This window comes from Chanos chanos, chromosome 3 (assembly GCF_902362185.1).
Source record: "Chanos chanos chromosome 3, fChaCha1.1, whole genome shotgun sequence".
Classification (NCBI taxonomy): domain Eukaryota; kingdom Metazoa; phylum Chordata; class Actinopteri; order Gonorynchiformes; family Chanidae; genus Chanos; species Chanos chanos.
Genome location: NC_044497.1, coordinates 50,508,762 through 50,524,411, shown reverse-complemented (window position 1 = coordinate 50,524,411; position 15,650 = coordinate 50,508,762). Strand labels below are relative to the sequence as shown.

The 15,650-nt window shown below is 43.1% G+C and overlaps 1 protein-coding gene across 3 annotated transcripts in view; it reads left to right on the top strand.

Moving 5' to 3' along the window:
* Positions 1-15,650, top strand: part of bcr (BCR activator of RhoGEF and GTPase) — a 57,780-nt gene that overhangs the window by 32,309 nt on the left and 9,821 nt on the right. For all 3 annotated transcript variants that reach the window (XM_030768750.1, XM_030768751.1, XM_030768752.1), the window contains 8 exons: positions 77-261; positions 3,835-3,939; positions 4,954-5,139; positions 8,260-8,367; positions 9,469-9,529; positions 9,779-9,831; positions 10,010-10,150; positions 15,412-15,533. In XM_030768750.1, the coding sequence (XP_030624610.1) occupies positions 77-261; positions 3,835-3,939; positions 4,954-5,139; positions 8,260-8,367; positions 9,469-9,529; positions 9,779-9,831; positions 10,010-10,150; positions 15,412-15,533 (961 nt within the window). The remainder of the gene's footprint in view (positions 1-76; positions 262-3,834; positions 3,940-4,953; positions 5,140-8,259; positions 8,368-9,468; positions 9,530-9,778; positions 9,832-10,009; positions 10,151-15,411; positions 15,534-15,650) is intronic.

Genomic DNA, 15,650 nt, shown 5'->3' with positions numbered 1-15,650 from the left:
AAAGTCACCGTCCCTTTTGCATGTAAAAAACATTCGTTACAGGTGACTCATAGACATCTTTGTTTGTTTCTCGCAGATGGTTCGTTTACGGGGACTCCTCCTACCTACGGCTACGACGCCGACCGCGCGGAGGAGCAGCGACGCCACCATGACATCCTGCCCTACATCGATGACTCCCCCTCCTCCTCCCCTCACCTCAGCTCCAAGAGCCGCAGCAGCCGAGACACCCTGTCCTCTGGTTCGCTTGAGTCCTCCAAATCTGTAAGTGTCTTTGCCCACTGTTACCACTGTTCAAACGACTGATCACGTCACTGGATCTAAAACCTCAGTGCTAGGTGTTTAAGGATTCAAAGCAGATCCTGTTCAATCCATGGGTCTAAAAGAAGTAGAGGAATATTTGCTGAATTGCAATTCCATAAAAAGCCACGATGCAGTCTTGGGTAGTCTTGGGTTTCCCTCCCCCTCCACATACTGCTTTTACAGCCTCATTGGTAATCCACCTAAGGGTCAACTTGGCCATGATCTGTGACCTTCCCATTTTCAAAGGTTACTACTGAGCAGGTCCCCTCTAAATGTAGTATATGAAGTCCGACATTTTCAGATTTTGTGATCGGATGTGCCGACTTCCCAATCATGGTTAGTTTATCTCACACCTTATTTGCATGATCATTTGAATTTGCATGGATTATTTGGATCTATAGCATGGCAAAATCAGTGGACTGTGTTTAGGGATCACGGTTTTTCTGCTATTGCTTCAGAAAGCCGATATAATTCTCAATCTGTTGCCTCAGTGTTGTTCTCTTTGGGCAGTGTGCATTCATGCTATGTGTAATCACATCAGTGGTGATAAAGGTATCCCTGCCCCCTGAGTCTTGCTCCATGGACAAGACCACTGACTATCAAATTGATTGATGTCTCCTATCTGCCAATACGCTGTCCTGAGGCTAGCAGGATTTTATGTGTTTTCTCCTGGATCTGTATCTGGCCTTTGACCTCACTGACAGACTCCCACATTGCTTTTAATCTGCAAGCCCAGTCCTCTCTTGTCTCACACACTCCACCCATATTTGGTGAACGTGCCGGGGATATATATGGGATTAACGCTAACTGATGAATTTAAAAGGAATTTTCTAAGAAAACTTTGCTGTTCTGAGCCATGATCCCAAAGTAAACCAGATGCTCTGAAGGCCTCTACAGACAGCTAACAAAGATAATTCATTGTATTTATCCTGTGTGTGCAATGTTGGACAGTGCAGTGATGCACCATATGAAGCTGCAACTAACAATCCTTCTTCAGTCCTAGTCTTACTGGCTATTTCACCCCTGGCCATAAAGCTAAATCTCATATTCAGTTCTTTTTTTAGAAGAGGCTCTATCCAGTCGGACATTTCGTGAGTAGACTGATGTCACACTGAATATTTACATGATCCCAGGCCATTCAGTTTCCCATAGGCCCGAGCAATCCTTCAGATTTTATGACTTAATCAAATGCACATTATGCAGAAAGCAACAGCCTGGAACAAACCCATTCTCAAATGCATCTCATTCAGCATTTCCTGTGGGATCATTTGGTCCTAAAGGTTAGAGACCTGCCTTACGGGTACCTGCATTTAAAATCACCATTCTGTCTCTCTCTCTCTCTCTCTCTCTCTCTCTCTCTCTCTCTCTCTTTTTTTTTTGTTCTGGTTCGATTGACCGTAGTAAATATTAAACAGAAATTATTTGGGCTTGCTGATTGAATATATAATGGAGGGAACTCCAGTGAGTTAAAGCTGTCATACGTTAATTGAATTCGATGGCTCTTTTTGGTTTCTTCTCCCATGAAGCGTCTCAGTGAATCTGTGCGTTTAAAAGGAATGAATTCCTAATCCGTCTCAGGCAGATTCTCTTGATAGTAGAGATGATTTATGTCAGTGAACATGAACAATATTGAACAAAAGTGCCATCAACCACCCACACAGACCTTGAAATACACTTCAGCACTGAAGACATCTCACTGCCAATCTTCTTGACTGGAACCAAACCAGCCGCCTCTCTCCAGATACCACAGATCTGCTCAAGATATAATGCATAGTTTTGTCATAAACAGTTATTACTAATGATGTGTATATTTCTCTACTTGCAGTATTTTTATGACTGGGTGAGAGAGTGACTGTCTAAAGTGAATTTAGATATCTAACCCCTCAATCTGAACCCCCACCTATATGAATATAGAGTATGAATTTTCCAGGGAGGGGTTTTGTTTTTTGGGGTTTTTTTTTTTGTTGTAATTGTCTTATGTCAGTACTGTGAGAAGGGTTCCAGCACGTTCCCTTCACCCCTGTGAGATAGAAGCGAGCGCTTGTTGTCTTTTTGATGAACTGAGGTGAGTTTGTTCCCTGCTGTGGTGTCCAAAATCTGGGAAGGTTTCATTAATAAATATGTGAATGAATAAAAGATGATAGTCTGAAGATGGAATGCTGTTCCCTGCGGAGCAGTGTCTGGATCTCTACGTTCATGAATAAACAGAAGCACCCCCTCCACCCCTGTAATTATGCAAAGATGTTGTCTTTGCTCATTGGCAATAAGCTAGCTTTCATATCCCAGGTTGTTTCCTTCAGTAGTTGTTTGGCTGTAACGACCTCTGCTTCAATGCATATGTTTATGCTTTACGTAAAGAATAATAAGAGCTGTTGTTCTGCTTAGTGGATGCCCCATTCAGGAGAGGAGTATGTGTTTGGTGAGAATGTTGAGATCACCGATAGAATGTATGATATGAAATATGTCTATTGAAATTCCCAAAGCCGCGCTGAAAGGAGGCAGAAAAGATAGATTTAAAGCAGCTGAAGCATTCTTACTTAACTCACAGCTGTAGAAAACAGCATGGTCTCTGTATGTGTCCAAGAATGCCAGGAAAGTATTCAGAATGTGAAGTGTTCCACGCTCGTAACTCAAGATCTGAGCGTTGAAATGTCCACCTGACATTTATGCTTCTGTCATCAGATGGTCAAACAGTGTGTAAGTTTTTTTTTGAGCAGTGTCGCACAGAGAGTCACCGTCTTAATGAGAGGAAAGAGCAATGTTAAACATGGTAATAAAAGCACAGACATTAGGGAGATAAAGAATGTTTTATTCATCCTGTGCTCGGGTCTAAAATATCTCTGGAGAATATTACTAACATCTGCTGTTCCCACTACCTGTGCAGTGGCCATGGAAACGGGCATTTCTGCCTCATTTACCCCCATCACTGCTCACTAATCTATACACATGCAGAAAACCACGCGCACACTAAGAGAAAGGAAATGTGTGTGTGTGTATGTATGTGTGTGTGTGTGTGTGTGTGTGTGTGTGTGTGTGTGTGTGTGTGTGTGTGTGTATGTATGTGTGTGTGTGTTAGAGAGAGAGAGAGAGAGAGAGAGAGAGAGAGAGAGATGGTGTTTGTGTGTGTGTTTGTGTGTGTAGGTGTGTGGGAGTATGTATCTAGGTGTGTGAATGTGTGTGTTTGCGTGTGTGTGTGTGAGTATGAGTTTGCTGATATGTGGAGATGTGGCTGTATGGATGTGTTTTGTGTAAAACTATGACAACTTTGTGGTCATCTAAAAGAACTTTGTTGGCCTTACCACTGAATGTCATTGCTGTTAATACGTGTAATGCACCCGGAGCTCCACTTTTCAGCATACAGGGCCGTTACACTTAGTTTTCTTGTGGCATATCTTAACATTCATCCAGACCCAGAAAAAATAATTATGTGAGTGAATTTCCCAGTGGACGTGCTGTGAGGTTGTGTTATTACAGTCGCCTGACAGAGTGTACCACAGGGTCATTATTAAAATTGATCTGTCTTCTCTTTCTCAGGCTGAGCTGGATCTGGAGAAAGGCCTTGAAATGCGTAAGTGGGTTCTGTCTGGGATCCTGGCCAGTGAGGAGACCTACCTTAGCCACCTGGAGGCCCTGCTGCTGGTGAGTGCTCTTCAGATCTGTGTCGTGTTGTACACTGACAGTAGTGTTTTGTTCGAGCTTTAACGGTCATGTTTCATGCTTAAAGAAAAGATTTTCTCAGAGTAACGTAGTGGAAGATTTTTGTCATGGGGAGCAGGTCAGATCAGGACAAACAGGAGAATTTTCGGCATGTGTGCTCAGACTCACACGAAAGAGTCTCCTCCTGCTTGTCACTCAGCCTGAAAATCCGTCAAACATAGGACCCATCTGTTTTCTGCTCTTTGTGATGTCACTCCTGCACTTTTTCCATTTAAAGAGGGTGTGTGTGTGTGTGTGTGTGTGTGTGTGTGAGTCTTTGTAGATGACATGTTTGTTGCTGTTTGAGTTAGGCCTGCAACGTTTGAATACGGAAACTTGTCTCTGCCGCCAATGGTTTTGGTACACGCTACATGTGTAAAGAGCTGCAGTTGGTTTTCATTTTGAAGAAAATGACATGTGGAAATTTTTTCGACTAATACATCTGTGGCACGATGCCAGCATAGACTAGCAAACTCATTATCGATTGCCGCCACTTAGAAAAACAGAGCTGAACTGAACAAATAAACCGTAATGTTTGGCGTCTGAAAATACTTTGTTGTAACATTTCTGGTCTGTTGATCAGACCACTTCAGGACTGTCCCAAATTCTGCCCACACCTCTTTGTCACTCTGCCTCATTATCACACACTGCCTCTCTATACGCACTTCCCTCTGTCTTCTCCCTTCCCTCTTGTCCTTTATTTTATTTATTTATTTGTTGTTGTTTTTTTTTACGGCACCTCTTTCCTCTTTATATCTGTCTGTATCCTCAAATATTTAACAAGGGTTGTTTCCATTCTCTGTCAAAAACAAAGCCGTGGGCAAGTAGTCTGTCACTACCTCTAATTCAAACCGGTACAGAGGAGCTGAGACCAGCGTTGACAGACACACACACACATAACCACACAATCAGAGGGGACTGATTTAGTGACTCTCTCTCTCTCTCTCTCTCTCTCAGCCCATGAAGCCCTTGAAGGCTGCAGCGACCACCTCCCAGCCAGTTCTTACCGTCCAGCAGATAGAGACCATCTTCTTCAAAGTGCCTGAGCTCTACGAGATACACAAAGAATTTTACGATGGCCTTTTACCCAGAGTGCAACAGTGGAGCCATCACCAGCGTGTGGGTGATCTCTTCCAAAAGCAAGTGAGTTTCCAGACGCGTCAGATCTCACTCGGGTGTCCATCACAGCCTGCAGGCTGGGCGCGAATTTGATCAAAACGCTGCAATGGTTAGACATCAAGCCCAAAGGCCTAACTCTTCAAATTAACTGATGTTTCAAAGTGTCTTAAATGTGAATTATCTGCTGTTACATCATGCTTTGATGAAGACACCCTCATAAGGCAAAGCAGATAGCAGAATGAAAAATGACTCTGAGAGGGAGAGGCTTATCTAAGCCGCAGTAATCGTATGACTGTTTACCAAGCCTGGATGAATCATACCGCTATTTTCCAGTTTAACTGAATCAGTGAATCCATAGTGAATAACTTCTTTCTTTTCCTAAAGCAAAACTACAGCAAGCTATGACTGTTTTTCAGTGTGGTGATCTGTATGTATTAAGAACAGTGTCACGATTCAGTCTTTTTAGTTTGGGCTAATACTACAGTGTGTGTGTGCTTTGTGTGTCAAAGAGGCAGCTATTAATAGTACCACAGGAGGATTGTATATTGCTTTGCCCCTCTGTACCTCCCATTAACTTGAAAAGGCCCTGTCCTTAGTCCCCAGGATCTGCTGAGAGACTAGACAAAATCCTCAGGTTGAGCTTGAGTTGTATTGTTCACTTATTCTTTTCTTTTTTCTTTTTTTTTTATTTCTGTCCATTTTTTCCCATGCATTGTTTCTCTTTCATTATCCTACTTTTTTCCTAGATTGTGGCAAGAAAAAAAAAAGCAGAGCTTTACTTTTCTCAGGAGACGTTTTGTTTTTCCAGGCAGTCAGTCAGTCAGTCAATCAGTCAGGCAGAGTGACTCTGGCCGCAGGCTGTGTGTTCGCCTTGCGTAGCCCTCCTCCTGCTCGTCGGGAGGCTGTTAATGAGAATCAAGGGGGAGGAAAGACAATGGACAACAGCTTCGCAGAGCGTCCTTACACGGACGAGTTTTACAAAGAGAGAGAGAGAGAGAGAGAGAGAGGGGGCGAGATGCGGAAAGAGATAGAGAAAGCATTCAAGCAGAGTTTTTGATGAAGCTGTTTTTTTTTTTTTCCCCCGTACTTGAAGTCATCTTGTTCCTGTCAGTTTGTGTAGAGCAAAAAAAAAGAAAAAGAAAAAACAATCTGACTTGAAAAGAAAAACAGATGTAAGCAATGACACGTTACGAGTGGGTACGTCACTGAGAAACGTTTACTGAGCAGCAGAAGGAAAGGAACCTCCCTCTACCTATTCTACATATTTTAGTGCCGTTGGTGACATTCACTTGGTAATTCCCTTTATGATGCGTATACCAACGTTTCCCAATGAAAAGGCTCATAGCATTTTGAGCTCTCCAACGCAAGCATGTGCTAATTCATTTGCATGCACAGAAAAAAAAAGGGGGCATATACTGTCATGTCTAGTAGGGTTCACCATATGGTTCTGTCGTTATGAAGGAGGCTATACCTCCAGTGACTCCAGCAGTTAGTCAGGCCTGTTTTTCCACTATCTTTGTGAGCCTGTCTTATCCAGACGTTCGTCCAGCCTCTCTTTCTTTCAGACAGGATACGCTTCCTTAGACCGCTCGAGCGCTCCGCACGACAAACGCCAACGTTTGTCTGGGTTTTTTCGCGCCCGTTTTGTGTACTTAAGTATGTTTGGATGTGTACGTGGGCTGTTTGCCCAGTGTGTTTGTGGTGCTTGTAGCGCCATATTAGGTTTGCTTACTGGTATCCATTATACATGAGAAATCCCGTTTCTGACTCGGTGGCTTAAAGTGTGGGTTTACGCCGTTCTGCAGTGGTTGGATCTATCAGCCGCTGGAGCGTTGTCCATGGCTGCATTACGTTCATCATCCCTCTCCTCACTGTAATGAGATTGTCACAGAGTAAATTCCTGTCCACCACGCTGCAGATTGATTTTGGCCTCGGGCGTCAGTTTGCGCAGTAGGAGAAAGATTGCAGGCGCTGAGAAAATAGCTTTACTTTACAACTTCCAGCTTCTTTGGCGGAAAAAAAACGTTCGTCTCTCACCTCAGAGCGCAGATTGTTTCACTCTTTTCAGCAGGTGATAGAGGTCACAGAGAGGTCAGGGTCCAGGTGAGACTGGCGCATGTGAAACGATGCCATTACTTTAGTGGAGCGAGAGTTGTTCAGACCAGTTATTCAAAGCACTGTCCTCATTCACTTCTCTCAAACTCTCCGTCTGTCATTACTGTGACGTAGCGAACTATCACAGCGGTGTCACCTAAACACAAACACAGAGGTAGGAAATTTACAGCCCATGAGAAGATGTTACATTTCTTTTAAAGAACGATGTAGGACACCCGTACCAGCACACTGTGTATACTGCACAACTGGGAGATATTTGTGGAATCTTGTATCTTATTTTTTTTTCCATGTTGTCGTAACTCGGGGACAGTGAACTCATAGCAGATTGCGCACTTATATGTGGAATTTAATGTATGAAAATCCACGCCCAAAAATCATCATATCCGTACTGTTAAGAGAGATAAATGCAGTCAGCACGTTTCCCTGTGTCTGAGAGTCCTGCCAAGAGAGCCTTGCTCCACTTTTCCTTGCTCAGTATGGCACAAGCACAACCCTCCATCATTGCTGCATGTATATATGTATTTAAGGGAATTGATAGGGCTGTTAAGCTGGAGAGAGATAAATGGCATCTCTGGCAGGCAGGGCCGTCGAGTTTGGAAAGCTGAATTAAATTTCCAAATGTGCTTTTACAGTGCCAGGCGCACATATTAATTGCTCAACCCCAGAGCTGGCCTCTGCTGTCATAGCAACCACTGTAGGCCCAACAGCATAGAGAGAGAGAGAGAGAGAGAGAGAGAGAGAGAGAGAGACAATGCCAGCGTTTCCTGCGGCGATGACACTGCCCCGTCTGTTGGGCCGTGTCGCCGCTCCTTGCCCGAGCGTGTGTATTACTCATTACTGTGAGTTTGACTGGAGTACAGGCCAGAGGCTGCAGCTGTCATTCTGCATGTTCCCAATTATTACAACAGAACAAATCCAATCTAAATGCTCTAATGACCGGATTGTTTTAGCACAGGAGAAAAAAAAAAAATGAGCGAAACAAAGAAAAGAAAGGAAGCAGTAATATATATCTCTATCCCTCTCTTACAGGCCAGTCAGCTGGGAGTGTACCGGGCGTTCGTGGACAACTACGAAGTTGCTGTGGAGACAGCAGAGAAGTGCTGTCAGGCCAATGCACAGTTTGCAGAGATCTCTGAGGTAATAGCTCACGGAGCACATCCAGGAAGGGCTGAGCAGTTTATTGATAGGTTTCTTTCCTCTTACGGGATGGTAAGTAATCTAAAAGTGTGTCCCCTAAAATGCCACGGACCCCACAACAACCCCATTTGAGTTAGGGCATTTTAGAAGCACTTTACCCTTAAGGTAAAGTAGGACTGTTGATTCTTCCGAGGAAAGATTGACAGCTTCATCTGTGAAGTCCCATGGCATGTGCAGCTGTCCAACCGAAGAGCAGAAAACAACCAGAGAAAACTACAGCTAGAAAATGCTCAATGAAACATGTCATGACTTGGTCATTTTTTATAAGAGGCGAAATATCCAATCTAGGTCTGCTCAGCTCCACTCATTTCAACCATCACACTGGGTGTTGTCATGCCAACTGCTCTTTCATTTTATGCTCTGAAAATGCTTTCTGATTTGTACTGGAGGATTTTTCTGTCTTCCAACACAACTAGAGGCAAACATTAGGATAATTGTGGGTCTGACTGGTGGGTGTTTAATGGGATCATAGAGTGATGTATGCTCTGGAGGATAGTAGATTTTCTAGTGGCTTTCAGCCTCAAGCCAGTGATGAAAAGCCTGCAGCGAGAGAACATACTCTCACTTACCTATACGTAAATGAAGTGTGACAAGCTAATGTATTCAATTAAACTCACACAAACCAGATTTCTAGCACCCTTAAGGGCATATAGTTGTGGAATAGGATGGGGGTGTTTCACAATAAGTTTAACCTACAGCAAATGCTTCTCAGCTACACATTAGCAAGCGCTGTGCGGCTGTCCTGTAAACGGGCATGTGGACTGAACCCTAGCACTGGAGTCATGGGTGCTCTGTATGTGAGAGACTTCGTTAGAACACTGACCACAGAAGGAGATCACCGTGGAAACATTTCATCGTAAACAGAACAGTTAAATCATGTGACTTGAACACCTTGGACCACACAGCAGGGGCATATGTTAGGGACAAATCCGGATAAAGACCCGTAAGAGTGGAGAAAAGTGGTGTGGAACGTTTTAGGAGGACCCTTCATTTTTACACGTTTAATCACTTCTCTTTTGACTTTTCTGAACTTCCCTGCAGAATCTCAAGGTCAGAAGTACTAAAGACTGCAAAGACCAGACAGCCAAATACTCACTGGAGAGTAAGTGGAAAAAAATACTATTTGTTTGTGTGTATGTGTGTGTGTGTGTGTCTTTAAATTACCCTTAATTATGTCCCATTCTCAGATAAAACCAGATCAGACGGTAGAAATATAGCTGAATACCTGACTGTATATGCTGTATTCATTCTCTATTTTCCCTTTTCTTCAAAGTTAGTCTTGCAAACATTTTCTGCATTCAACTGCTGGAAAGTACTAGTTGATAACATCCTATTATACTCTGTCTGCCAGCCCTCCTGTACAAACCAGTGGACCGAGTAACCAGGAGCACTCTGGTATTGCATGTAAGTCAAGCTTTTAGTATATACAGTACTGTGGAAACATACAAATGGTGGTATACATCCATTTAGTTAATACAGTCAGATATTGATGTGTAGTGCATGTTCTGATTCAACCATGTCTTGAAAAAATTTGGTGTGAAATATGTGTGTGTGTGTGTGTGTGTGTGTCCATGTGGTTTAGGATCTGCTGAAGCACACGCCCACTAGTCACCCAGATCACCCACTGCTGCAGGATGCATTGCGCATATCCCAGAATTTTCTGTCCAGCATCAACGAGGAGACCACACCCAGACGCCAGTCTATGACCGTTAAAAAAGGGGAGGTTAGTAGATACTGCTTTACAGGTTCATGGAGATCTGTGCTCAGATTAGAACATTACCTTGCTTTCTCATCCATTTTGCATAGACAGGGCTTTGGGCCAATTTCAACCCCTGCAGAATTGCCAGCACAGACATATTTTTGGAGGGGAATGATCCAAGTGTAGTGGTTAAATTGTGGGGTCAGCTAAAGTGCATCAGCTTTACACAGATGATAAGTAGAGAGCTGTAAAAATGAAATGTAACCAGCCACTCTCCGGGATCTAGATTATTCTCCTCAGTCACCATATACCCCTTTGAACCAGCTACCTCCTTCAGATACCACTCTCTATTTGGTTATATCACCGTCTTAAGCTGGTCTCAACTCTAACTCTTGAGTCACACACAAACACGCGCGTGGGTGCATGTGCTCACACACACACACACACACACACACACACACACACACACACACGCATACACACACACACACACACACACACACACACAAATAGACACTACTTCTCAGAATCTCTCTGTTTACACTATGTAGCCCTTTGCTGGAAAAAGAAATTACCGTATTAGATCACCAGGCTAATTGTCGTATAGTGAAGGTATAATGGGATTTATTCTGAATTATCTACCCCTCGATCATCTATTGATCAGCTTGTGTCATGATGATGATCATGAACCTCATCCAGTGAGGAATGAAACGTCCTCACTGGTTCCGCTGGAAAAGGAGAAAGAAACACCACGAGATCATCAGGTCTTTAAGAGATCTCTGTGTGCTGTAAAGAAAGGCATCAGAGATAAGTCCAGTTTAAGCTACTACACCCTTCCCCCCACCTCACACTAGCTTCCAGTTCTACCACCTCCCCTCCCATTCCTCCAGTCCGTTCTCATGGGAGTGGCGGATGAATTGTTGCTGCCTGATTGACGGCAAACAAGGGTTGCGTGTAATGTGCTTTAATGAGCCACCCTAGTCTTGATTCGCATCTCTGTCATCGATTATTCATGAAGGGGCAATCTCGAGAAAACGGTGGCTCCTCCTTTTCTCCCTGAAGATGCAGGGAATGTTCATCATTATCGCTCTCTACCCATCTCCCATCCCCTGGAGCCCAATGTGGACACACCAAAACCGATCATCAAATATTGATGGTTTGTACATGAAAGGCAGGCATGGAAATCTGCGGCCTCTCGTAGCTCTCATTGTCATGACTGCATAGTTCAAGATGCCTGGGGGTAGTTGTCTTTGACCCTGGTACATGAATTATGCACATTGTACCTTCCCAAATGTTGATACACTCACGTTGTTTATCAAACACACTGTGGCTTGGTTTTGTTCAGCAATGTCTTTCATGCTGTGCTAGTGGTTTTCATACAGAAACCTCAGCAAGGAAAGATAAAACACCTAGCACAATTTTGTATAATTGAAGGGTTTGTGTCTATGGCCTTTGAGAGACCTGCAGGCTTGTCTTTGTACCAGTCATAACATAGCATTAATTATCTTTAGACCACACATACCTGTTTCCATGGATAGATTAGGGTTTAGTCCGATAGGACTCCACAAGGGCCAAAGCTGATTTCCAAATGAATTGCATGTATCAGATTTCTTAGAAGAGGAGTTAGGGATCTGAGATCAGTTCACGTCTTCATAACTTGGAAAAATATGGTTATATGGACCAGGAGGAGATGATCGGAGATCAGCGCCTTTACTTTGACATTCCTTTACTTTGAGGACCTGGTCTAATGTAGCTTAAAAATGGAAGAGTATAGGGAACAAACGCAACCTGTTCTGAGAGATGGAGATATGAGGGAGAACTCAAGATCTCAGGCTGCCCTGGGAGACCTTGACTGGCCAGAGGGGGGAGGGGCTGAACAGAAGCTACTTAATTAAAATGCAAATGTAGCCACCGACTTCTGAGGCCTCACTCATTCCTATCTGCCTCTGGGAAACATGCACTCACCGTGATGTGTGAGTGTTCAAAACTTCCACGTACACACAACACTACACATACTACCACAAACATCTAAACACACGCTCACATATGCACACACACATGAAAAGCACGGAATACTATACACACGCAAACACAGTATAAACACAGTGATTTTGTGTATACTTGTGTGCAGCTTTATGAGTACACAGTAAAAACTCACACACGCAGATGCGCTGTAAACAAACGGCCAGATTTACATAGGCTGATGCTCACGGGTACTTGTGGGCTACATATGTATATTGAGCTAGTATTGTACTTGTCACATTCATTTTCACAGTGTACGACCTAAGGCTGCTGAAAACCACCTGCTCCAACCCACTTGAATTCTCTTTCCATGAGATGCTCACACACAAACACACACTGTAGATGACTAATATGATTCATCTTCCTCGTCAGTGATGGAACCAGACGTAAGCTCAAATTAATGTTTTATCAACATGCGTAAATGAAACCGAAAACATCTTAACATCTCTTCTAAAAATAGTGCCGGTTTTGTCCGTGAAACCAAGGAAAAGGAATATTCAGTCTTTGTTGTTTATTTCCACAAGAAGATTAACTGCGTCTTGTCTATAGTTTGACTCTGCAGTCATTTTAGTTCACTGCCCAACAGAGGAACTGTTCTGTACACTCAGACACACTTAGCACTTTTTCCACAATTTGCTCAATATTTAGGCGCTGAACATCTGTGTCTGCGTTTTTCTTTTTTTTTTTTTATTTAGCAGGGATTCCAAGCTGTTTTTTTTTTTTTAGTTAGCAATTATAAGGGATTGTTATTGCCATGTTTCTTCTACAGGCGGGTATTAGGGGAAATGTCACCTGATTTGCTTAGGCAGCTCATTTGATGAGCGTCTATTCTGTTAGGAGAGAAAATAGGGAAATTTAGTATTGTTAAGAACAAGCTTCTCTTCAGTGCATCGCATGTCAAACTGAATGCTAAGCATTAAGTTTCTACATGTCACCTCTGCTCATCACGTGTTCAGAAGAGAGGGTTTTCTCTTTGAAAGCAGACTCCAGATTTAAATTTGAACCTGTTGTTGTTCTTGTATTTTGTTTTGTTTTGTTTTGTTTTGTTTGCTTTAAACTGTCTTGTGCTCAGAAGCTCAGAGGTAGAAGAATAGATGCATTTTTTGGGGATCAAAAGATAGTTCAAAGGTGCTTTAAGTCATTCTTTGCGAAGGATTTGTATTAGGTGCTTTAAGTCATTCTTTAAGAAGGATTTGTATTAGATGCTCATTCTTTAAGAGGGATGTGTGTTTGTCTAACTATAAGGTAGTGTAAAATTCTCACACTCTACACTTCAGATCAGTCAACACTCTTTAATGTAAAGTGACACTTTTCACATTCAGACACACATTTATATAGTGATGAAAATACTGGGCCCCCAGGGACTGAATTCACTGTGCAGGAGATACAGTTAAAACAGTAAACAGAAGTTTTTGAAGTGTTTCCGATGTTTTTTTTTTATGTCATCTGCTTAAGTAATGACTGGATGTTGACTAAGACCTTTGCAATTACCAAATGCCTGAGGATAAGTCTTATAACCAAAGCCCTGTAACCAAAGTAATGTAAATAAACAGATGTGGGGCCCCCCTTCATGTTTGGGTTGAATGTCTCACTACAAGCTGTCTTACTATAGAAGAAGCTCCCTGTTGGGGCCCATAGACACAATGAGACTCCCATAGACACAGGAGTGTGTAAACTCAAATTCTCTGTGATAGTCCCCTTTACAGCTCCACACCTCATTTGACAGTAAGGACTGTGAAACTCTCTCTCTCTCTAAGCAACTGTACTTCTGACCCACTCAGTGTGATGTCTAGGGGTGCCAGCTCCTCTCAGGGAACGATATGGTGCTCTATCTCTCCTCCCTTTGTCACTTCTTTGATCTATATTAGACTCTTTCAGGTTGAAGGGAGCTAAATTAGGGGATTTTTTTTGGATAATCTGCCCTAATCTCAGAATCTCCTTTTAGTTAGTAGGTTTAATAGATGATTCGCTTTGGATGTAGGACCAACAAGATTTTGCATGGGATTGGAAATAAAGGCGTTTATCACACTGCCAGGCTCTAATAGTTATGAATACTGTGTAGGGACTGTTTCAGGTGTGCCCCTTCATACCACGGTAGCATACAGTACCCTTAATACACAGTTACACGCTGTGTCCCGTGAATGGAGAGGAGACTCAGCACAATTAATATGAGATCTCTACCCTGCTGACTGTCACCAGACTCCTAACATCATTAACAACAGAAACTGATGAACTGACAGAGAATACACGTTTTACTTTAAAAATGAAATTATTACCATTGTATGAAGCATTTTGATAGCACGCTTTGTCATAAAAGATGTGGAGGAGGCCTTTCTCGTACTACCAAAACTCTCCAAAGTCATGTCATTTGTGCCGTCAGGAATAGAAATTTCTCATGACTTAGCAGTGCTCTGAATTGAAATGAGGCCATCTGCTTTGTGCTCTGTCTGCTTTGACACATAGAATATCTCATTTATGTGACGTCCTGCTCTGGAGAACTGCTTGATGACAATAGCTAAGACTCATCTACAGATACACACACACACACACACACACACACACACACACAAAATAACAATGCACGTGGTAAGCCAGTGACTCACCATAGCTGACATCTTCTTAGCAGCTGTGGTGTTGCATTGGAAATGACTGGCCTTTGAGAAGAAGCCCTATCTTCATTTCCCCTCCTCAGAGCAGAGGGGTATGAGATGAGGGAGAGGGGCGGGGGGGGAGGGGGGGGTTCACTGGTGAGGTCTGAAAAAGGTAGAGAGCTCTCATTGGATGGTCTGTTAGTGATGTCATCTTTTGTTGCCTCACTGCAGCGGTGACGTGTTGCTGAAAGGGCACTGATGCGTGATCTCTAGCCAGGAGGTGGTAGGGGAGGAGGAGGAGGAGGAGGAGGAGGAGGGGATGCACTGGTGTGTTTTCACACCTTGGTCACAGATTTAGCTCTCAGGCTGATAATTTAGTAAACATATGATTCTGTAGACATCGTTTACCTGTATCAAAATGTCTACCCGATTCACCCTGTAATATAACAACAAAGGCTGTATGTGTTGTTGGCAGACAGTATAGTCCTATCCTGAGGGCTGGCTAGTGTCTTTTTGTCTGAGACCTTACAAGAGTGCCCCCTTCTGGCATGTTTTTTTCATTGCAAACAAAGAGTACATGCAGTTTTCGTAGATGATCTCGCTGTCTCGTACCTTTGGATTTGAATATGTGTTCTTTGTTTTGTGTTGTTTTGTTTTGTTTTGGTGGAGCAGAACCGTCAGCTTCTGAAAGACAGTTTTATGGTGGAGCTGGTGGAGGGAGCAAGAAAACTGCGGCATGTTTTCCTGTTCACCGACCTGCTGCTGTGTGCCAAGCTCAAGAAACAGATCGGAGGGTACAGAACACGTTCACGCATAGGCTTCTCTCTCTCCTTCTCTTTTAATGTTCCTCTCTCCCCTTGTCATTTTTCCTTTCTTTCTAAATCCGTTTCTCACAAATAGCATCTCAGCCC